Source organism: Prunus avium, chromosome 1 (genome assembly GCF_965620075.1).
Source record: "Prunus avium chromosome 1, drPruAviu1.hap1.1, whole genome shotgun sequence".
Taxonomy (NCBI): domain Eukaryota; kingdom Viridiplantae; phylum Streptophyta; class Magnoliopsida; order Rosales; family Rosaceae; genus Prunus; species Prunus avium.
In genome coordinates, this window is record NC_142284.1 from 3,838,129 (window position 1) to 3,853,836 (window position 15,708).

General features: G+C 36.5%; 2 protein-coding genes across 3 annotated transcripts; one reads left to right on the top strand and one right to left on the bottom strand.

The window, feature by feature from the left end:
- The first annotated feature begins 742 nt into the window (after positions 1 to 742).
- Positions 743 to 13,477, top strand: MSH1 (MUTL protein homolog 1). The gene is made up of 22 exons (XM_021969057.2): positions 743 to 1,084; positions 1,755 to 1,890; positions 2,007 to 2,104; positions 2,644 to 2,719; positions 2,880 to 2,999; positions 3,685 to 3,732; positions 4,146 to 4,210; positions 4,725 to 4,810; positions 5,053 to 5,217; positions 5,780 to 5,889; positions 6,021 to 6,126; positions 6,224 to 6,299; positions 6,615 to 6,673; positions 7,304 to 7,371; positions 8,834 to 9,007; positions 9,711 to 9,917; positions 10,051 to 10,307; positions 10,459 to 10,602; positions 11,296 to 11,353; positions 11,475 to 11,774; positions 12,076 to 12,801; positions 13,010 to 13,477. Exons 1-22 carry the CDS (start codon positions 963 to 965, stop codon positions 13,238 to 13,240), a joined length of 3,432 nt encoding a protein of 1,143 aa, XP_021824749.2. The 5' UTR covers positions 743 to 962; the 3' UTR covers positions 13,241 to 13,477.
- A 671-nt stretch (positions 13,478 to 14,148) lies between these two features.
- LOC110765816 (Adenine nucleotide alpha hydrolases-like superfamily protein) lies at positions 14,149 to 15,252 on the bottom strand. 2 transcript variants are annotated; one of them, XM_088249168.1, is made up of 2 exons: positions 14,849 to 15,252; positions 14,149 to 14,578 (listed from the first exon to the last, which is right to left on the bottom strand). In XM_088249168.1, the coding sequence occupies exons 1-2, from the start codon at positions 15,246 to 15,248 to the stop codon at positions 14,391 to 14,393; spliced, it is 588 nt and encodes a 195-aa protein (XP_088105294.1). In that variant the 5' UTR covers positions 15,249 to 15,252; the 3' UTR covers positions 14,149 to 14,390. The 2 variants fall into 2 exon arrangements, with proteins under 2 accessions (XP_088105294.1, XP_021824745.2); XM_021969053.2 differs by having other exon boundaries at positions 14,149 to 14,556; positions 14,833 to 15,252.
- Positions 15,253 to 15,708: the final 456 nt, after the last annotated feature.

The window sequence follows — 15,708 nt, forward strand, 5'->3', positions numbered from 1 at the left end:
GTGGAGGTTTCTTACTCTGTTTAAATTTGTGGTGTTTTGTTTGCTGCAAAAGGCTTGTGTCTTTTTGCTTCCCTACTCATGTGGGTGTTTGCTTGGCTGGGTCAGCGGTTGTTCTTTTGCTTTTGGTTGTTTATTTTGCAAATTGGAGTTACTATCGAACTTATCACAAATATAAATCGAACTTGAGGACTTCTTCCAATCAAATAAAGACAAATACCGCTAAATCAAAGGCTAGTTAGTGTTGCAATCCTAAAAATACATAGTTTATAGAATCTCACTTAAAAAGGGATAATGGAAAATTTAGGACCAGAAATTGGGAGCCCCGGTCACTCTGTATTGTAAGAAGTAAAAATAAAAGGAAAATATCCAAGCACCACTCGCCGTTGTCCTTTCACTTCCCAAAACAAAACAAAAATCAAATCGAAAATATCGTCCAGGCTTCCAGACAGCAAGTAGCCTTTTTGATTCTCTGATGAGTCGGGCTTTGGCCCATCGGATTTCGGGCTATCCACTTCGATCCACGAATTGAAGGCCAAATAATGATCATGCGATGGGAAAATAAGGTGCGTGGGAATAAGACAGAGTAAAAATAGCAGCACTCGCTGAATGTGGCAGTTACCTCACCCCTCAACCATTTTTTTCCCCATTTTTTTTAATAATTAAAGTTAAAATTAAAAACATAAGTAAAAAGCCAGGAGGCTAGTAAGAAAGAAGGAAAAGACCAAACACCTGTCCTTTCACTGCCCAAAACAAACAAAAATAATCCCATCAAGCTTCCAGGCCAGTCTCCGCTCTCCAGTCTCCAAGTAGTAGGCCTTTTATCTCATCCCTGTTGCCTTTCTGGCGGGAAGTTGAGAACAGAGCTTCGCATTTGGCGAAAGGGAAAAACTCCTCTAAAACCCTAGAAATTCAAAAATCCCGGCAGAACCAAAAAGTTGGATACACTGTCACCACCACTCGCCATGTACCGGCTCGCTACTCGTAACTGCGTCGTCTCTCTCCCTCGCTGCTGTCATCTTGCTCTTCTTCTTCGCTCCCATCCTCGTAAATGCAGCAGCTCTTTCATTCCCTCTCCGCCGCTCCTGTACTCTCTCTCTCTCTCTCTCTCTCTCTCTCTCTCTCTCTCTCTCTCTATTTATGTTGTATATGGTCTTGGGTGGTTCTCTAAAAGGAAAATCCTTTTGAAGCCTGAGAGAACGTGCTTTATTCACTTGTGCGGAATGTGTGTTATTTATATATGTATGAGAATTAAATTTCCATGGAATAATAGTTCTAAAATTTTCTTTTAGAAGTATTTTGTATTAAAAAAAATCATAACTTCATTAAAAGCAAGATAACCCAGAAGCAAAGAAATATGAAACCCTCCGTAACTGTATTAGTTTGTTTGGTGATGCCACAGTAAACAAAAGTTATTACTCAACAATGTAGTTCGTTTTAATGTATTTTCAAACATCGTTATGATAAATCTGGTATAAATTCCAAATGTTGTCTGATGACGATTTCCTTTTGTTTTATTTAAAAAAAATGGGAACAGAAGAATAAGTCAAGGTCTGATTAATTACTTGTTTAAAGAGTGTGCCGTACTCACTGGCAAAGTAGGTAGTACTTTGTTTGTGTGTATTATTTCTTATTCAAGATTCAGATTTTAGTACTGTTGGTTATGCAACCTTTATTTTCATTTTTACATTTGATTCTTGCAATTTACCATTGTGATTTAACTAATGCTATTGAGGATTCTTTTTGTACATTACTAGTGGACAGTTTCGAAGGATTCGTTGTTTCAAAGATCAAAAAGTTTTAAGAGGAAGCAGAAAGGCGACCAATAAACTTAATGCTTTGAATAATTTCCTGGATGAAAGAGTTCTTTCTAACATACTGTGGTGGAAAGAGGTTTGCTATTACATTTTATTGTTGTGACTAGACACGCTTTTCTCCTTTTGTTACAAGCATTCCTTGGGAATATGATTTCTTGATATCTTTCATTGTCATGGGTTTTTCATTTGCAGAGGATGGAGATGTGCAGGAAGCCGTCAACTGTCCAGCTGGTTAAAAGGCTTGACTATTCCAATTTGCTAGGCTTGGATGTTAATTTAAAAAATGGGAGGTGAGATCCTCTTGTGATACTAAAGTTGTCTTATTGCTATTTTAACTGTATGCTTACGGAAGAGACAATGAGAAGAAAAAGATATGAGTTATGCATTGTTCTTTTCTGCTCTTATTAGTTTCTCTTGTGAGCTTTTTCTTGCATATTTTATTGTGATTATTCGTCTGAGCTCTTTTTTGCATGCTTAAATGACATGAAGGACCAAATTGTAGTTTCCTCAAATTTAATTCCCGAACTGTGGTTATAGGCATTGCATCTCTGCATTGGAAAAAAAAAAAAGGTTCCTTTTCGTGGTTAGTCGGCATATTAACATAATTTCATAAATCTCAAGGAATTGAATTCCTATATAAATAATTATTTGATCTAACCTGAAAGGTCTCTAAGAGTGTTTCTCATAGTACAAGAGTATCCTTTCAAAAATTTACATGTTCATAGTTTTTGTATGAATAGAAAACTAAAAATGGCCCGCTTTCTTAGAAGCTTCATGAAGATTACTTCTTTATCTGTAAAGCTCATTAAGTAAAACTTGTTTGTTTTAGTCTAAAAGAGGGAACACTCAACTGGGAGATCTTGCAGTTCAAGTCAAAGTTTCCACGTGAAGTTTTGCTCTGCAGAGTATGTAACATATTTCTTTATCAGCCCTCTTGGTTTAAGAAACTTTTTCTACTAAATTGCATTGGGTTGCCTTACGAAAATGTCTTTGTATTCATTAAATGTTTATATAGTGCCCATTAATGATAGATGAAACAAGTGTTTTATTTCACTTATATTTCAGGTTGGTGACTTTTATGAAGCCCTTGGAATAGATGCTTGTATTTTGGTTGAATATGCAGGTTTGAATCCTTTTGGTGGCCTGCGCTCAGATAGCATTCCGAGAGCTGGATGCCCGGTTGTGGTATTGATCATATGCATGTTATATTTCCATTCCTTGATCTTTAAATATTCTTTTGCCTTTAAATTTCATTCTGCCTCACATTCAGAATTAATAATTTCTCTCCTAATTTTGAGAAACTTGTATATTCAAATAGTAAAACCATACTGTGCCATTTGCATGAGAATTACTTGATTTAATGAAGTTTTGAATGGATTTCCAATGGTTGAGTCAAGAAGATGAGTTCAGATTTGTGATAGTAAGGAAGGTGGTTTTAACTCATAAGTGCGGTGCCAAACATGAGGGCTTGTTTGCAAGCCCATATTGGGGCATTTGTGTGAATTAAAGTATGAATTCTTTGTTCCTTTTTTCTTCTCTGGGAAATATACCATGTGTAGCAAATCGGAGATGCTGAAGAGGTCCTTCAGATGTGGTGTTATTTTGTGTAGTTCTGGGATGATATCTTGGGAATCATGTTAAATAATTGGTACAGCATAATTTCTTCCTGTTTCTTTTGTATTTTTCTGTTGCTGTCCCTGTTTGCTTGCATAATTTTTTTATTATTTTTTCCCCATTCAATCTAATCTAAGGACATGCTTCTTCGACTTTTTGTCAGTCAATTCCTTCTCTGTGCATTATTATTTTGGATGCATTTAATCATGTGTTTATTCCCTTGGGGACTCAATGCATAATTGCATATGATTTGCAGAATCTTCGTCAAACTTTGGATGATCTGACACGGAATGGGTTTTCGGTGGTAAGTATAGCATTTCTGATAACTCATCTTATGTATTCATGAAATTTAAGATCAGAGTTCTAACATGCTTTTCTAAGTATTCACTTTACTGTTGTGCGGAATATGCAATTAAGCCTTCGAGTCTTCATTATTTTCTGCTCCACTCATGGACTGGGCACTTGGTGCCTAAATGGTATAGTTCCACCTGTGACCCACTGATGCATGCTTCATTGGGTGTTTGTCCTGTACTTATCTTTAGACTTGTTGCCTATAGAGCTGTATTATGCATCAATTGCCTTATTAGTAATGTGAGCATATGTCAAAGAATTTATGGTCATCATCTGACTAGTTTGTTCAATGCAATCATCTGACTAGTTTGTTCAATGTTCATCATCCAACTAGTTTGCTCAATATTCATGGTTTGGTTCTTGTAGTGCATAGTGGAAGAAGTTCAGGGTCCAACACAAGCTCGTTCCCGTAAAGGCCGTTTTATATCGGGGTAATTACGTGTTGATAACTCATTCTTTCAATTTAATCTGTGATTCTTTTCATATAGCTTATCCTTTAAATTGATTTGTTTTTTCTTTTTGAAGTGATTGATAGAATTTTTTATTTATTGCTTATTCCGAGGAAAGGGATACAAAGATTTCCAATCCTGAAGCACGTTATGGTGTTTCTGATACAACACTTAGTACAGTGATCATAAAATGTTGAAACATTCTTAATGGCCAGTTTTCCTTTCAAGAGTCATCCGCGACAAACACATGTTGCCTCTTGGAAAACTAAATAGTGTGGTCCTTTTGTTTTATTTTTATATAAATCACTAGAATTTATTGAAAATGGAAATTAAACGCTCTTATGAGTGCCCATATTTTTATGTCAGAAAGTTTCATGTTATAATGAAGATTTCATGTATCTTTATATTTTCTGGGCAAAGTTTTGTTTTTAAATGTGATCTTCAAAATGCTTGAAATACATATGTTGCTTCTGACTTGTTTTGTTAAGTATTTCAGGCATGCACATCCTGGTAGTCCATATGTGTTTGGACTTGTTGGGGTTGATCACGATCTTGACTTTCCAGAACCAATGCCCGTAGTTGGTAAGAATACATTAGTTTTCTTCTATCAAAAGTTATTCCAAGAGATTTTGTTTTGGATTCTCTATTTGGGTTTTGTTTTATTTTGTTGCCCTTGATTATTTAAATTTTAAAGGCATAAGTTAATTGCCCTTGATTGTTTCATCAAAAAGTTAGTTTCTATTGCCCATAGTAGTCAAAGGCAATAAAGCTATCTTAGATTGACTGATTAAGGATTAATAATAGTTGTAAAATATATGTGGCAGGAATATCTCGCTCGGCCAGAGGGTATTGCATAAACTTTGTCCTGGAGACTATGAAAACTTATTTGTCAGAGGATGGTTTGACTGAAGAGGCCCTAGTTACTAAGCTTCGTACTTGTCGGTACCATCATTTATTTCTGCATATGTCTTTGAGGAGCAATTTTTCAGGTAGATATAACTTCTTAATTAATGGGGAAATTTTTTGGTGCCATTTGTTGCCTGTGGTGTGCTCCTATTAAGATGAAGTGTAAAATTGTGTACTGTATTGGGTTGAAGCTTGTAATTTTCTCTGCTAAGTGTGATGTTAGACCTGTTGAATTTGAAGTTGGAACTAGCGCCTTTTAGATTACTTTTATTTTTTTCTTATAAAGATACAGTTATATTATTGAGAAGACATGAAGGAGCAACAAGCAAGAACAGGTGGTCAAGAAGACCACACCAAACAAGTGGAACCAAAAAGAGAAAAAAATGAAACCAAGGGCTCATCTGAGCCAGAACACTCCCAAACACAAAACTAATAGCTATGCTTCTGTTATTGTGCGCCTTGAAGCTTTTTTGGCCCAAATGTGCCTTACAAAATCTCTGTGAAACCTCAGTATAACCTAAAATAAGTTTTGGGTGATCAGTAAAATAAACCTTTTGTTTTGATTGTATCATTGACATATCTTTCTGCTATTCTTCTTTAAATAATTTATTTGAATCTTAATTATATCAAGAGGCTCCTTTACAGGCACTTGTCGTTGGGGAGAATTTGGTGAGGGAGGCCTACTGTGGGGAGAATGTAGTGGTAGACATTTTGAATGGTTTGAAGGCAATCCTGTCATTGATCTTTTGTCTAAGGTTAACATGTCTAATGATTTTATTGCGAATTTTACTTTTTGTTCACTTGCATATCATATGAAATAATTGCACTATTGAATACATGTTTCATATTTTTATGATTATAGCTATCTATCTATTGGACTTCTCAGGTTAAAGATCTTTATGGTCTTGATGAGGATGTTACATTTAGGAATGTCAGTATGTCTTCAGAAAACAGACCCCACCCTTTGACCCTAGGAACAGCAACTCAAATTGGTTTGTCTAATTGCATTGGACACTTCAATTTTATTTTCATCATATGAAGTCATTGTCAAGTTAAAGTGGTATTGATCAGTGTTTTGCATACTTCCAGGTGCCATACCAACTGAGGGAATACCTTGTTTGTTGAAGGTGTTGCTTCCTTCAAACTGCACAGGACTTCCTTTATTGTGAGTATTTTTTGTGTGCCTTTTTTCTGTTTAAATTTATTCAGAATAGTATCTAGCTTCTGGGGGATGCATGCACGTGCAATTTTTTATTTTTTATTTTTGGTGTGAGTGCCCAAATACATCACTGCTATTTGACATTTTATATCACTGCTGAGGTTTTCTTTAATACAAATGACAAAGTCCTTCCATTTTCCTTTTTACTCTTTTAATTCTGTCCAATGTACGTTCTCATAATATGCTAAAGTACACTTACACCTGTGTGTCTGTGTTTTGTACTTCTATGTTCCTTAGATTTTTTAGTTTCTGATTTCTCAGGTATGTTAGAGATCTTCTTCTTAATCCTCCTGCTTATGATATATCGTCCACAATTCAAGGTGAGCTGTGGTATGCTTTTTGTATTGGTCCAGCATTAGATTATAGAATACAAAATGATTTTTTCCATAATGCCAGCTTTTTGACCTTGGTTGTTAATAAAATGGCAAACTTTTCTCCTGATTGTTCATACTGTTTCTTGTTCATATCTTTTGTAGTGATTTATACCAAGTCAAACCTGGTGCAGTGTTGCATGAGTTAATATGGTTTCTGCTCAAACAGGTGTCACCACATTCATGTCCACTTGTGCACCAAATACGAGACAGATCAATTAATTTGTATGATATATTTTAAAAGGAGGGGGGGGGGGGGGGGGGGGGGTGAACTTAGAAATTTAACATAGTTTTAATTAATAAGGGTGCACTTTTCAATGTGGTAGAGAGATGGTGAGATCCATGTAGAAGGGCTTCAAAGTGAATAGAAAAGATTCAGAAAATAAGAGCCACTATCCTGGGTGATTCACATAGAATGTGTCTGTAAGATTAGAGATTTTCTAAATTATTATAATGTATTAATCACAGTATTTTGTTCCCCTAAGAGACTGCACAATTAACATGTTATGTTGGCATGCCATCTCATTTTTTATTGTTTATTCAAAATCTTCTGACAAGTTTTCTTTTTCTCAAAATCAGCAACGTGCAGACTTATGAGTGACATAACGTGCTCGATTCCTGAGTTTACTTGTGTTTCACCTGCAAAGGTTGTATCCTAACCTTGTTAATTAGTTAGATCTGAAAATAACTTGCTCTTTGCTTTCTTATCTTTTCGTTTTTATGAAATATCAATCATGGCTTCTTGTTTTTTTTATTTCTTATTATTTTGTTTTTATGAAATATCAGTTCCGGTTAGATTTCATGAATCTATTTGAGGTGCAAATTCTTGCAATGATATTGTCCCAAGTGACTTGGTGTCATGGATTCAAGTCACGGATACAGTCTGTCTAAGAATAGGGGGTATGGCTGCATTTGTCTCGCCCTTACCAAACTCCACTTTGGCTTGTTTATTGGGCTGCCCTTTTTAGTAAATCTATTTCGTCATTACTTGTGGAGTCTTTGTCAGGGGGCAGTATGAGTTTTATTTATGCCTCAGGGTTGTTCATACTCCTATTCTAATCCCAATAATTGAGGATCACATTATAACCATTATGATATAATCTCTACCTACGTAGTAATGTTACCACTTGAGAAGTTAAAGTGCATAAATCTCTCTCTCTCTCTCTCTCTCTCTCTCTCTCTCTCTTTTCTTTTGGTGTTTCAGATTTGATTGTTCATGTGTCGAAGTGCTAATTGAGTATCGTCTTACCCTCTGTGTAGCCTAAAAGGCAAAATGAGTAGCTGAGGATAGGGATTATAAAGAACAGTGCAGTCTGTGTACCAACAATTTTGGGGACAATTGGATAAAATGTATGCAAGCTTGCAGAGTGCTAAAATTAATACTAAAATCAAGATAAAAAGCAATTGGAAGTGGAGTTAACTTTGAGCTTCACTTTGATAATGATGGGTGAGAGTACCCATAGATCACTTGATCAAAATTATCCCATTCTAAAATTAAAGATTGAATTTAAATGAACTATATGGAATTTGTATAATTAGTTACCATTTTTTCTTTTATTGACAGCTTATGGGTTCTTCTCTTTCATCAGTGCTGATACTAATATTTAGGGTTGGCATTGACAGCTTATTGTTCCCCATGGTTGGCATTGACCTTTCTCTTGACTCAAGTATGAATAGTATCTAAGTTAGCTGAATAATTACTTCTCTGATTTCAGTCTTTTACTGTTTACGGGTTAGATCTTCCCTGAGATATTATGAGATCGAAAGGCAATAGTTTTAAAAGAGAATTCTTTTGCTTTACTTCTATCTATGTCCTGCTGGTTGTAACACTCCCTTTTAAGTACTTTTGTCTCGTGTAGCCTTAACTGTTTTTTTAACTGTAGAATTTAAATTTAGTGAATACATGGTTTTTCCCCATGTGTTTGGTCATTTTAGTATGTTTCATTTGATTCATGTGTACATGGATGTTTTAGCGAATGTACATACATGTATAGACACAAAAACACATCAATGTATTTATACAGGGGTCTCTGGCTGTGTGTGTGCCAACTCAACACATGCCTTTCTATGTTGTAGTATATAATTCCTGAGTTATTGTATGTTCCACAGCTGGTGAAGCTTCTTGAACTGAGGGAGGCCAATCATATTGAGTTCTGCAGAATAAAAAATGTTCTTGATGAAATACTGCAGATGCATAAAACTCCTGAGTTGTGTGAAATCCTGCAGTTGTTGATGGATCCCACATGGGTGGCAACTGGGTTGAAAATTGACTTTGAGACATTAGTAAGTACAGCCATTCGGTTGAGTTTACTGTTTTTTCTGTTTTTTTATTTTTAAATGTCCACTTGTTTACAAAAGGAAAAGTATAACAATAATTGTATAGGTTAATGAATAGGCAACCTGCTACTTTTGATTTGTGAGAAGTAGAGCCTTTTGTTTATGAAAATTGACATGTTTGTGTTCAAGGCTCTACCTTCAGAAAAGAAACATTAATTGTTCGAGCTTCAATATGTAGTTCCCTATCTATGATTTTTCTGTATTCTTTATGAAGAGCACTAATACTTAGCTGGGCATAAATCACAAAAGTCATCGTTCTATTTGATCCTAATACACTCAAATCTTAGTTCACAAAGGCTTGGTGTAAATAGTCATACCATTTCTTTTCAAATGCATGAAACATCCTGTATCCAACATTAACTTATTCATGCACTCTGGTGTTCTTGGTTTTTGGTTTATCATGAGTTATAGTCATAAGTTTTTTTTAATTACTCACAAGTTTCTAAGTTTTTTATTTTTTTAATTTTTTATAAAGCATGAAACTTTTGAAGGCGTTGGTACATCTTTTATTTTTTACAATTTCAAAGCACTCTAGACACTATATAGATGGTTGGAGGATCGGTCTAATTTCATAGGCTTTCAAATAGTTTCTCTCCATGTCTTTTCTGTTTCTTTTCCATGCATATAATGCTAGTCCTTTTTTGGCCAGGTTAATGAATGTGAGTCCACGTCAGGTAGAATCGGAGAAATGATCTCCCTAGATTATGAACGTGATCAAAAGCTTAGTTCTTTTCCTATTGTTCCTAGTGATTTTTTTGAAGATATGGAGTCTTCATGGAAAGGTCGTATAAAGAGAATCCATATAGAGGAAGCATTCGCAGAAGTGGAAAAGGCTGCTGAGGCTTTATCTTTAGCAGTAGGTCTCCAGCACTCAACTTTGGCTGACATTGTTGCATGTCTCAACAAAATTATATAATGTCCTAGAAGAGGACACTGCATTACGATTTCAACATTTTCTTTCCTATTTATAAGCATTTAAAATTTTGCAGGTTACTGAAGATTTTGTGCCCATTCTTTCTAGAATAAAAGCAACCACAGCTCCACTTGGAGGCCCAAAAGGAGAAATATTATATGCGCGGGAGCACGAAGCTGTTTGGTTTAAGGGAAAACGGTTTGCGCCTGCTGTTTGGGCTGGTACCCCTGGTGAAAAACAAATTAAACAGCTTAAACCTGCTCTAGATTCAAAAGGTAGAAAAGTTGGAGAAGAGTGGTTTACCACAATGAAAGTGGAGGATGCTTTAACAAGGTGTGCTATTTTCCCTAATGCTATGGAAGTACCTTTCATGCTTCTTCAATTTAACACACCTACTTGTTATTATCTTCTATTAGTCTAAATATGTTTTGACTTCTGATGTTGAGTAAAGTTACCTTTTTTTCTTTTTTGTTTCCTGTTGTAGGTATCATGAGGCAGGTGCCAAGGCAAAAACAAGGGTGTTGGAATTGTTGAGGGGACTTTCTTCTGATCTACAAGCGAAGATCAATATCCTTGTATTTTCCTCAATGCTTCTAGTTATTGCAAAGGCATTATTTGCTCATGTGAGGTTGGATATTTAAAACTTTAGTAAGCTTTTCAACATTACTCATGTTATCTGTAATAATAATCAATGGTGTCCTTCAATAATTAGATGGTTGTATTGAAAAATTTATAGTGATATCTCTGAATCAGTGGTGTCTAACTATTATTGTATTTTCCTCAATTTATAAACTGAGCAGATAGGTGGCTTTCTGAAATAAAAGATATATATTTTTATTTTATTTGATTTTTTATGGTTTATTAAACATTAATATGCAATTTGATTCAGTTCTCTTTAGTTGTCTTAAGCGTAAGTTACACAGATCTCCCACGTGGTTTCTTGAAATTTCTTCTCCCTATTTTCAGATATTACTTTTACATTTATGTAATTCACTAAATCTCAGGAAGTTTTTTTTTTTTGCTCTTAAACGGAACATACGTTGGAAAGTTGTCGTGGAAATTATTTGATGGGATAGGCTGGTTAACCAAAATTCTGCCTAAATTAATTGAAGCTGTTGGCTGAGAGCCGACCAACAAGAAGAACAGCATCATGCTATGTTTTATGATACTTTAGTACCTATTTTTTGAATTACACATTTTGTATCTTTCCGTGTTTCTATATTCACATATTTAGGACAGGAAGTACTGTCTTGTTCAAATTTACCCCAGCCCCATAATGGTGTTTATGGTATCTTAATTTTGTGTAATTGATACATTGCAGTGAAGGGAGAAGAAGGAAATGGGTTTTTCCTACCCTTGGAGAGTCCTATAGGTCGAAGGTAGTAATCAATAAATCAATGTGCCCCTGAATCTATTAGGCTGGCAGCTCACCTATATTGATATATCCTTATCATGTCTTTTTTATTTGCAGTGGCTTATATATTAATGTGTTGGATGCAGGATGTAAAACCAGTAAATGGAGAAAATGGGATGAAGATAGTTGGTCTGTCACCATACTGGTTGGATGTAGCAGAGGGAAGTGCTGTGAATAACACCGTTGATATGCAGTCATTGTTCCTTTTGACTGGACCGAATGGTGGTGGTAAATCAAGTTTGTTACGATCAATTTGTGCTGCTGCGTTACTTGGAATATGTGGATTTATGGTGCCTGCAGAGTCAGCCTTGATCCCTCATTTTGATTCTATTATGCTTCACATGAAATCTTATGACAGCCCTTCTGATGGGAAAAGTTCTTTTCAGGTGTGGTATTATTATGTGCTGTCTTAGTAGTCAGTCAGTAATGTAGTAACTTTATGCTGGGATTCAGTTGCTCCTAATTAGCTAAGCTCTTCAAGCTTCATATTAATGCAGCAATTGGACATATGTCTTTTTGACAAAGGTTAACCTACATGCCCTTTAACCTTAGCGTTTTGGTTGATTTGAGTCTTGTCAATTCCCTATACGTATATAGTCATTTGATTCCCATCTAGGCTTGCATCAGAACATTAGCTTAATGGCTGCTTCGCAACACTGTTTATCTTACTCAATTTCATTGTTTCAGGTAGAGATGTCAGAAATTCGGTCCATTGTTTCTGGAGCCACTAAAAGAAGTCTCGTACTTGTAGATGAAATTTGCCGAGGAACAGAAACAGCAAAGGGTACATGTATTGCTGGTAGTATTGTTGAAACTCTTGATACAATAGGTTGTCTCGGTATCATATCTACTCACCTGCATGGGATATTTAGTTTGCCTCTTAATACAAAGAACACTGTATACAAAGCAATGGGAACTGTATATGTGGATGGCCAAACAAAACCAACCTGGAAGTTGATGGATGGGATTTGTAGGGAAAGCCTTGCATTTGAAACGGCTAAGAAGGAAGGGATTCCTGAAATAATAATTGAAAGAGCTGAAGACCTGTATCATTCAGCTTACGCAAATGAGGTGCTTCTAGGAAAGAATGGCACAAAACTAGAACAGTTCTGTTCTACAGGTTTTAGCAGTTCTGATAAATCCCATCCTCAGTCGAGTAGTGGTAAAGTTGAAGCTGTCCATAAGACAGGATCAACAAACAGAATGGAAGTCTTACAGAAGGAGGTTGAGAGTGCAATCATTGTGATTTGCCAAAAGATGCTGATTGAGCTCTTCAAGGAGGAAAAAACATCAGAAATTACTGATATACACTGTGTTCCAATTGGTGCCAGGGAACAGCCACCTCCATCAACCATAGGTGTTTCATGTGTATATGTGATTCTCAGACCTGATAGGAGACTGTATGTCGGACAGGTAATTTTCTGTTGACATGAATTATTTCCGTTATTTGTGGTTTAACATTAAAAAAGTAGTCATGAAATCGAGGTTGGTCTATTAGGCCGTGCTGATAATGGTTTGTTTTCGTCGTCGGCCGAAAAATTATGGCATTACGCCTGTTTATTATACAATTTTTGCTTATGCTATATATGCCAATCTAATGCATCTGTGATTGTTCTCATAGACTGATGATCTAGAGGGCCGAGTCCGTGCACATCGTTCAAAGGAAGGAATGCAGAACACCAATTTCCTTTATTTCACTGTCCCAGGGAAGAGCTTGGCTTGCCAATTGGAGACTCTTCTCATCAACCAGCTCCCTAATCAAGGATTCCATCTGACCAATGTGGCTGATGGTAAACATAGGAATTTTGGCACATCCAATCTTGCCTTGGATGGTGTGGCAGTTTGTAGATAATTCTGCCGTTTATTTTGTACTAGGCGCTGTGGTAAGGGAAGGGGAGAGATGGTTGGCATTCCATGTAGCCTGTATATGTATGTAGTAGTAGTAGCAGCACTGGGAGCAACAATTTTTGTTTTTGTTTATGTTGCTCCACTTATCATGTTTGTCAGCCAAGTAGATGGAGGTGAAATTTTTCGGTATGTGTAAAATATTACATTTTTTATTTATCTGATTTTCTTCTTTTTACCAAAATCCGATTCTTCATATTTCGGGTTTGCTATATTAGTTTTTTTGGTACTGGGTTGCAATAACAACTCCTTTTGGTGGTGAGCATCTGCCTAATAATTGCTAGGGTTGCGGTGGTGGAAATTGAATGGAGTTTGCTTATGATGACGGTTTCTTGTGGGGAAAGAGTATATGTTCTTTGATTGTTAGTTCCTTCCAAATTTCCAGAAAGGTTGAGAAATAAATTGTAAGTGTTTTAAAGAGCAATGGCAGAAGGTGGGTGCTGCATTCAAAAACCAAAACCAGACTTCCTTCTCAAGAGAAATCCTCATCGTAAGAAACCCCATTCAATTTCTCATAGCATGTTTGCTATCAATAGCACAAATACACAATTTCCCATGTGTGCATCTAGCGGAGAGGAACCTCACTTTGAAATATTGATGCATGATGAGCTCTAAAACTCTAGTTTTGTTAAAGTTGCAGGTTGCCTATACTCTGACTCTATGGCCTGCCTGTGCACTTACTTTTCCCATGGGCTGTGCTCCATATTAACAGGGAGCTATTTCAGACGGCTGGCTCTAACCTTCGCTCTAATGCGTATAAATGCTTCCATTTTTGTCAACGCAATGGATTTTGTTTGAGAAAGAAAAGATACACTGCTGTCTCATTACTTTGGTTCTACTATAAACATTTTCATGTTGGTTTCCAGGAGCCACCATTGTTACATATGTACAACCTACGACATTGGAATTTAAGAATATCATACATTTGGCTCACTCCTAAACAAGAGATCGGAGGCTCATCATCAAGCTCACTATATCTAGCAGTCAAACGATTCGGCGAACTAAAGTTGTCGATTTGATCTGTTTCTGCCTTCCCAACAAAAAGAAAACATGTTTAATGTTAACCCAATGCAGCAGACTGACGGCAAAAGAAGCATCTACGCCAGAAGCCAGAAGTTTTTGTGGGTCTTTGTGTTGAGAAGGTAGCCTCCATTTTGGCCCTTTTTCTGAACTCCAACACATGTGCAACTGCTTTTATCAATCAAATACTCTGCTGTGTCTATTGGTTTTGTCCCTCGCGTGGACCCTCCAGGCCTCCTGTATCTGTTAAGAGTACACAATACAAGAAAGAATAAGCAAATCATTCAAGCTGAAATCTGTTTTCCCACAATAAATCTCAGTAACATTATCAAGAACATCTTTGCTTAATTGGCGGTGAGCATTACCACCATATTAATAGCCGTTGAATGTGTTTAATTGTTGAGATTCGTGTAGCAGGTAGATTAAATCACATTTGTCCAAAGACAATTAACGTGATGGTAATGCTCAACACTAATTGAACTGAAAACAAAAAAGTTGGATATGGCACTCCAAACACACCCTAAGATTATAGTAGAAAGACTCCGCCGTTGCCCTATAACTAGGACATCGACCCCAAGAGCCTTGCTATGATCTAGAATAATGCTTGCTTTCTCTTTCCCTTCTATCAACGCCACCTTCTCTACGCGCACGCGTACTTTGGGTTTTGCAAGTTTGCATGCATTCTTCATTTCTTCAAGAAAGTCGGCGTGCCCTAAGCTTCCTTCTATGGACGCGGCGGCAGAGCCTGAACTGCGGCTAGGTCTTCTAAGGAACGTCGTTAGTGTGTTTCGCCACGAGTTAGGGTTTTCGACATTGAAGAGGATCAACTCGTCGTTCTCAAGAATTTCTTTAGAAAGTGCATATTGTAGGGCACCTGCTGACTCTTGGGTTGGATCTGCTACCACCATTACTCTCCGTCTACATCCACCTTCCATGGCCCGCCGCTATCGCCACCACCATCAACCCCAACGACCAGCAAACCCCTTAGGGTTTTGCAATTAAGGGTAGGAAGTTTCTTGTTTATGCTTCTTATTAGGGGAGGCTGTTAGAACCATACTCGGGACCAGGTCAGTTGCCAGCAAAGATGTTTGAGGGAAACAGTTTCAAGTTGAGATTTCAGCTAAAAGTCTAACTCATAACCTTTTCTTCTTCCTTCCTTCCTTCCTTATTTTGTTTCAAACAGAATCATATACATTTGATAATCCTCGTTGTTCTTTTTCTGTTCTTGGCAGACATTTAGATTTAATTAACGTAGTTCTCAATCTCAACAACTGAAAAAACGATTTTTTTCATAATCAATCAAGATGAACAAATCCATTGTTTAGTGTTACAACTCGGAATATCTGTCACTTACTAAAACAGAAAACTTGAAATATCTTTCACTTACTAAAAAAA

Excerpts from the sequence above, each read along its gene's own strand:
- MSH1 (XM_021969057.2), top strand. The coding sequence starts at position 963 with ATGTACCGGCTCGCTACTCGTAACTGCGTCGTCTCTCTCCCTCGCTGC. Across the intron at positions 1,085-1,754 it reads ATTCCCTCTCCGCCGCTCCT|TGGACAGTTTCGAAGGATTC; the intron begins GTACTCTCTCTC and ends GTACATTACTAG. Across the intron at positions 1,891-2,006 it reads ACATACTGTGGTGGAAAGAG|AGGATGGAGATGTGCAGGAA; the intron begins GTTTGCTATTAC and ends TTTCATTTGCAG.
- LOC110765816 (XM_088249168.1), bottom strand. The coding sequence starts at position 15,248 with ATGGAAGGTGGATGTAGACGGAGAGTAATGGTGGTAGCAGATCCAACC. Across the intron at positions 14,579-14,848 it reads AGGGCAACGGCGGAGTCTTT|TTGTATTGTGTACTCTTAAC; the intron begins CTACTATAATCT and ends GCTTATTCTTTC.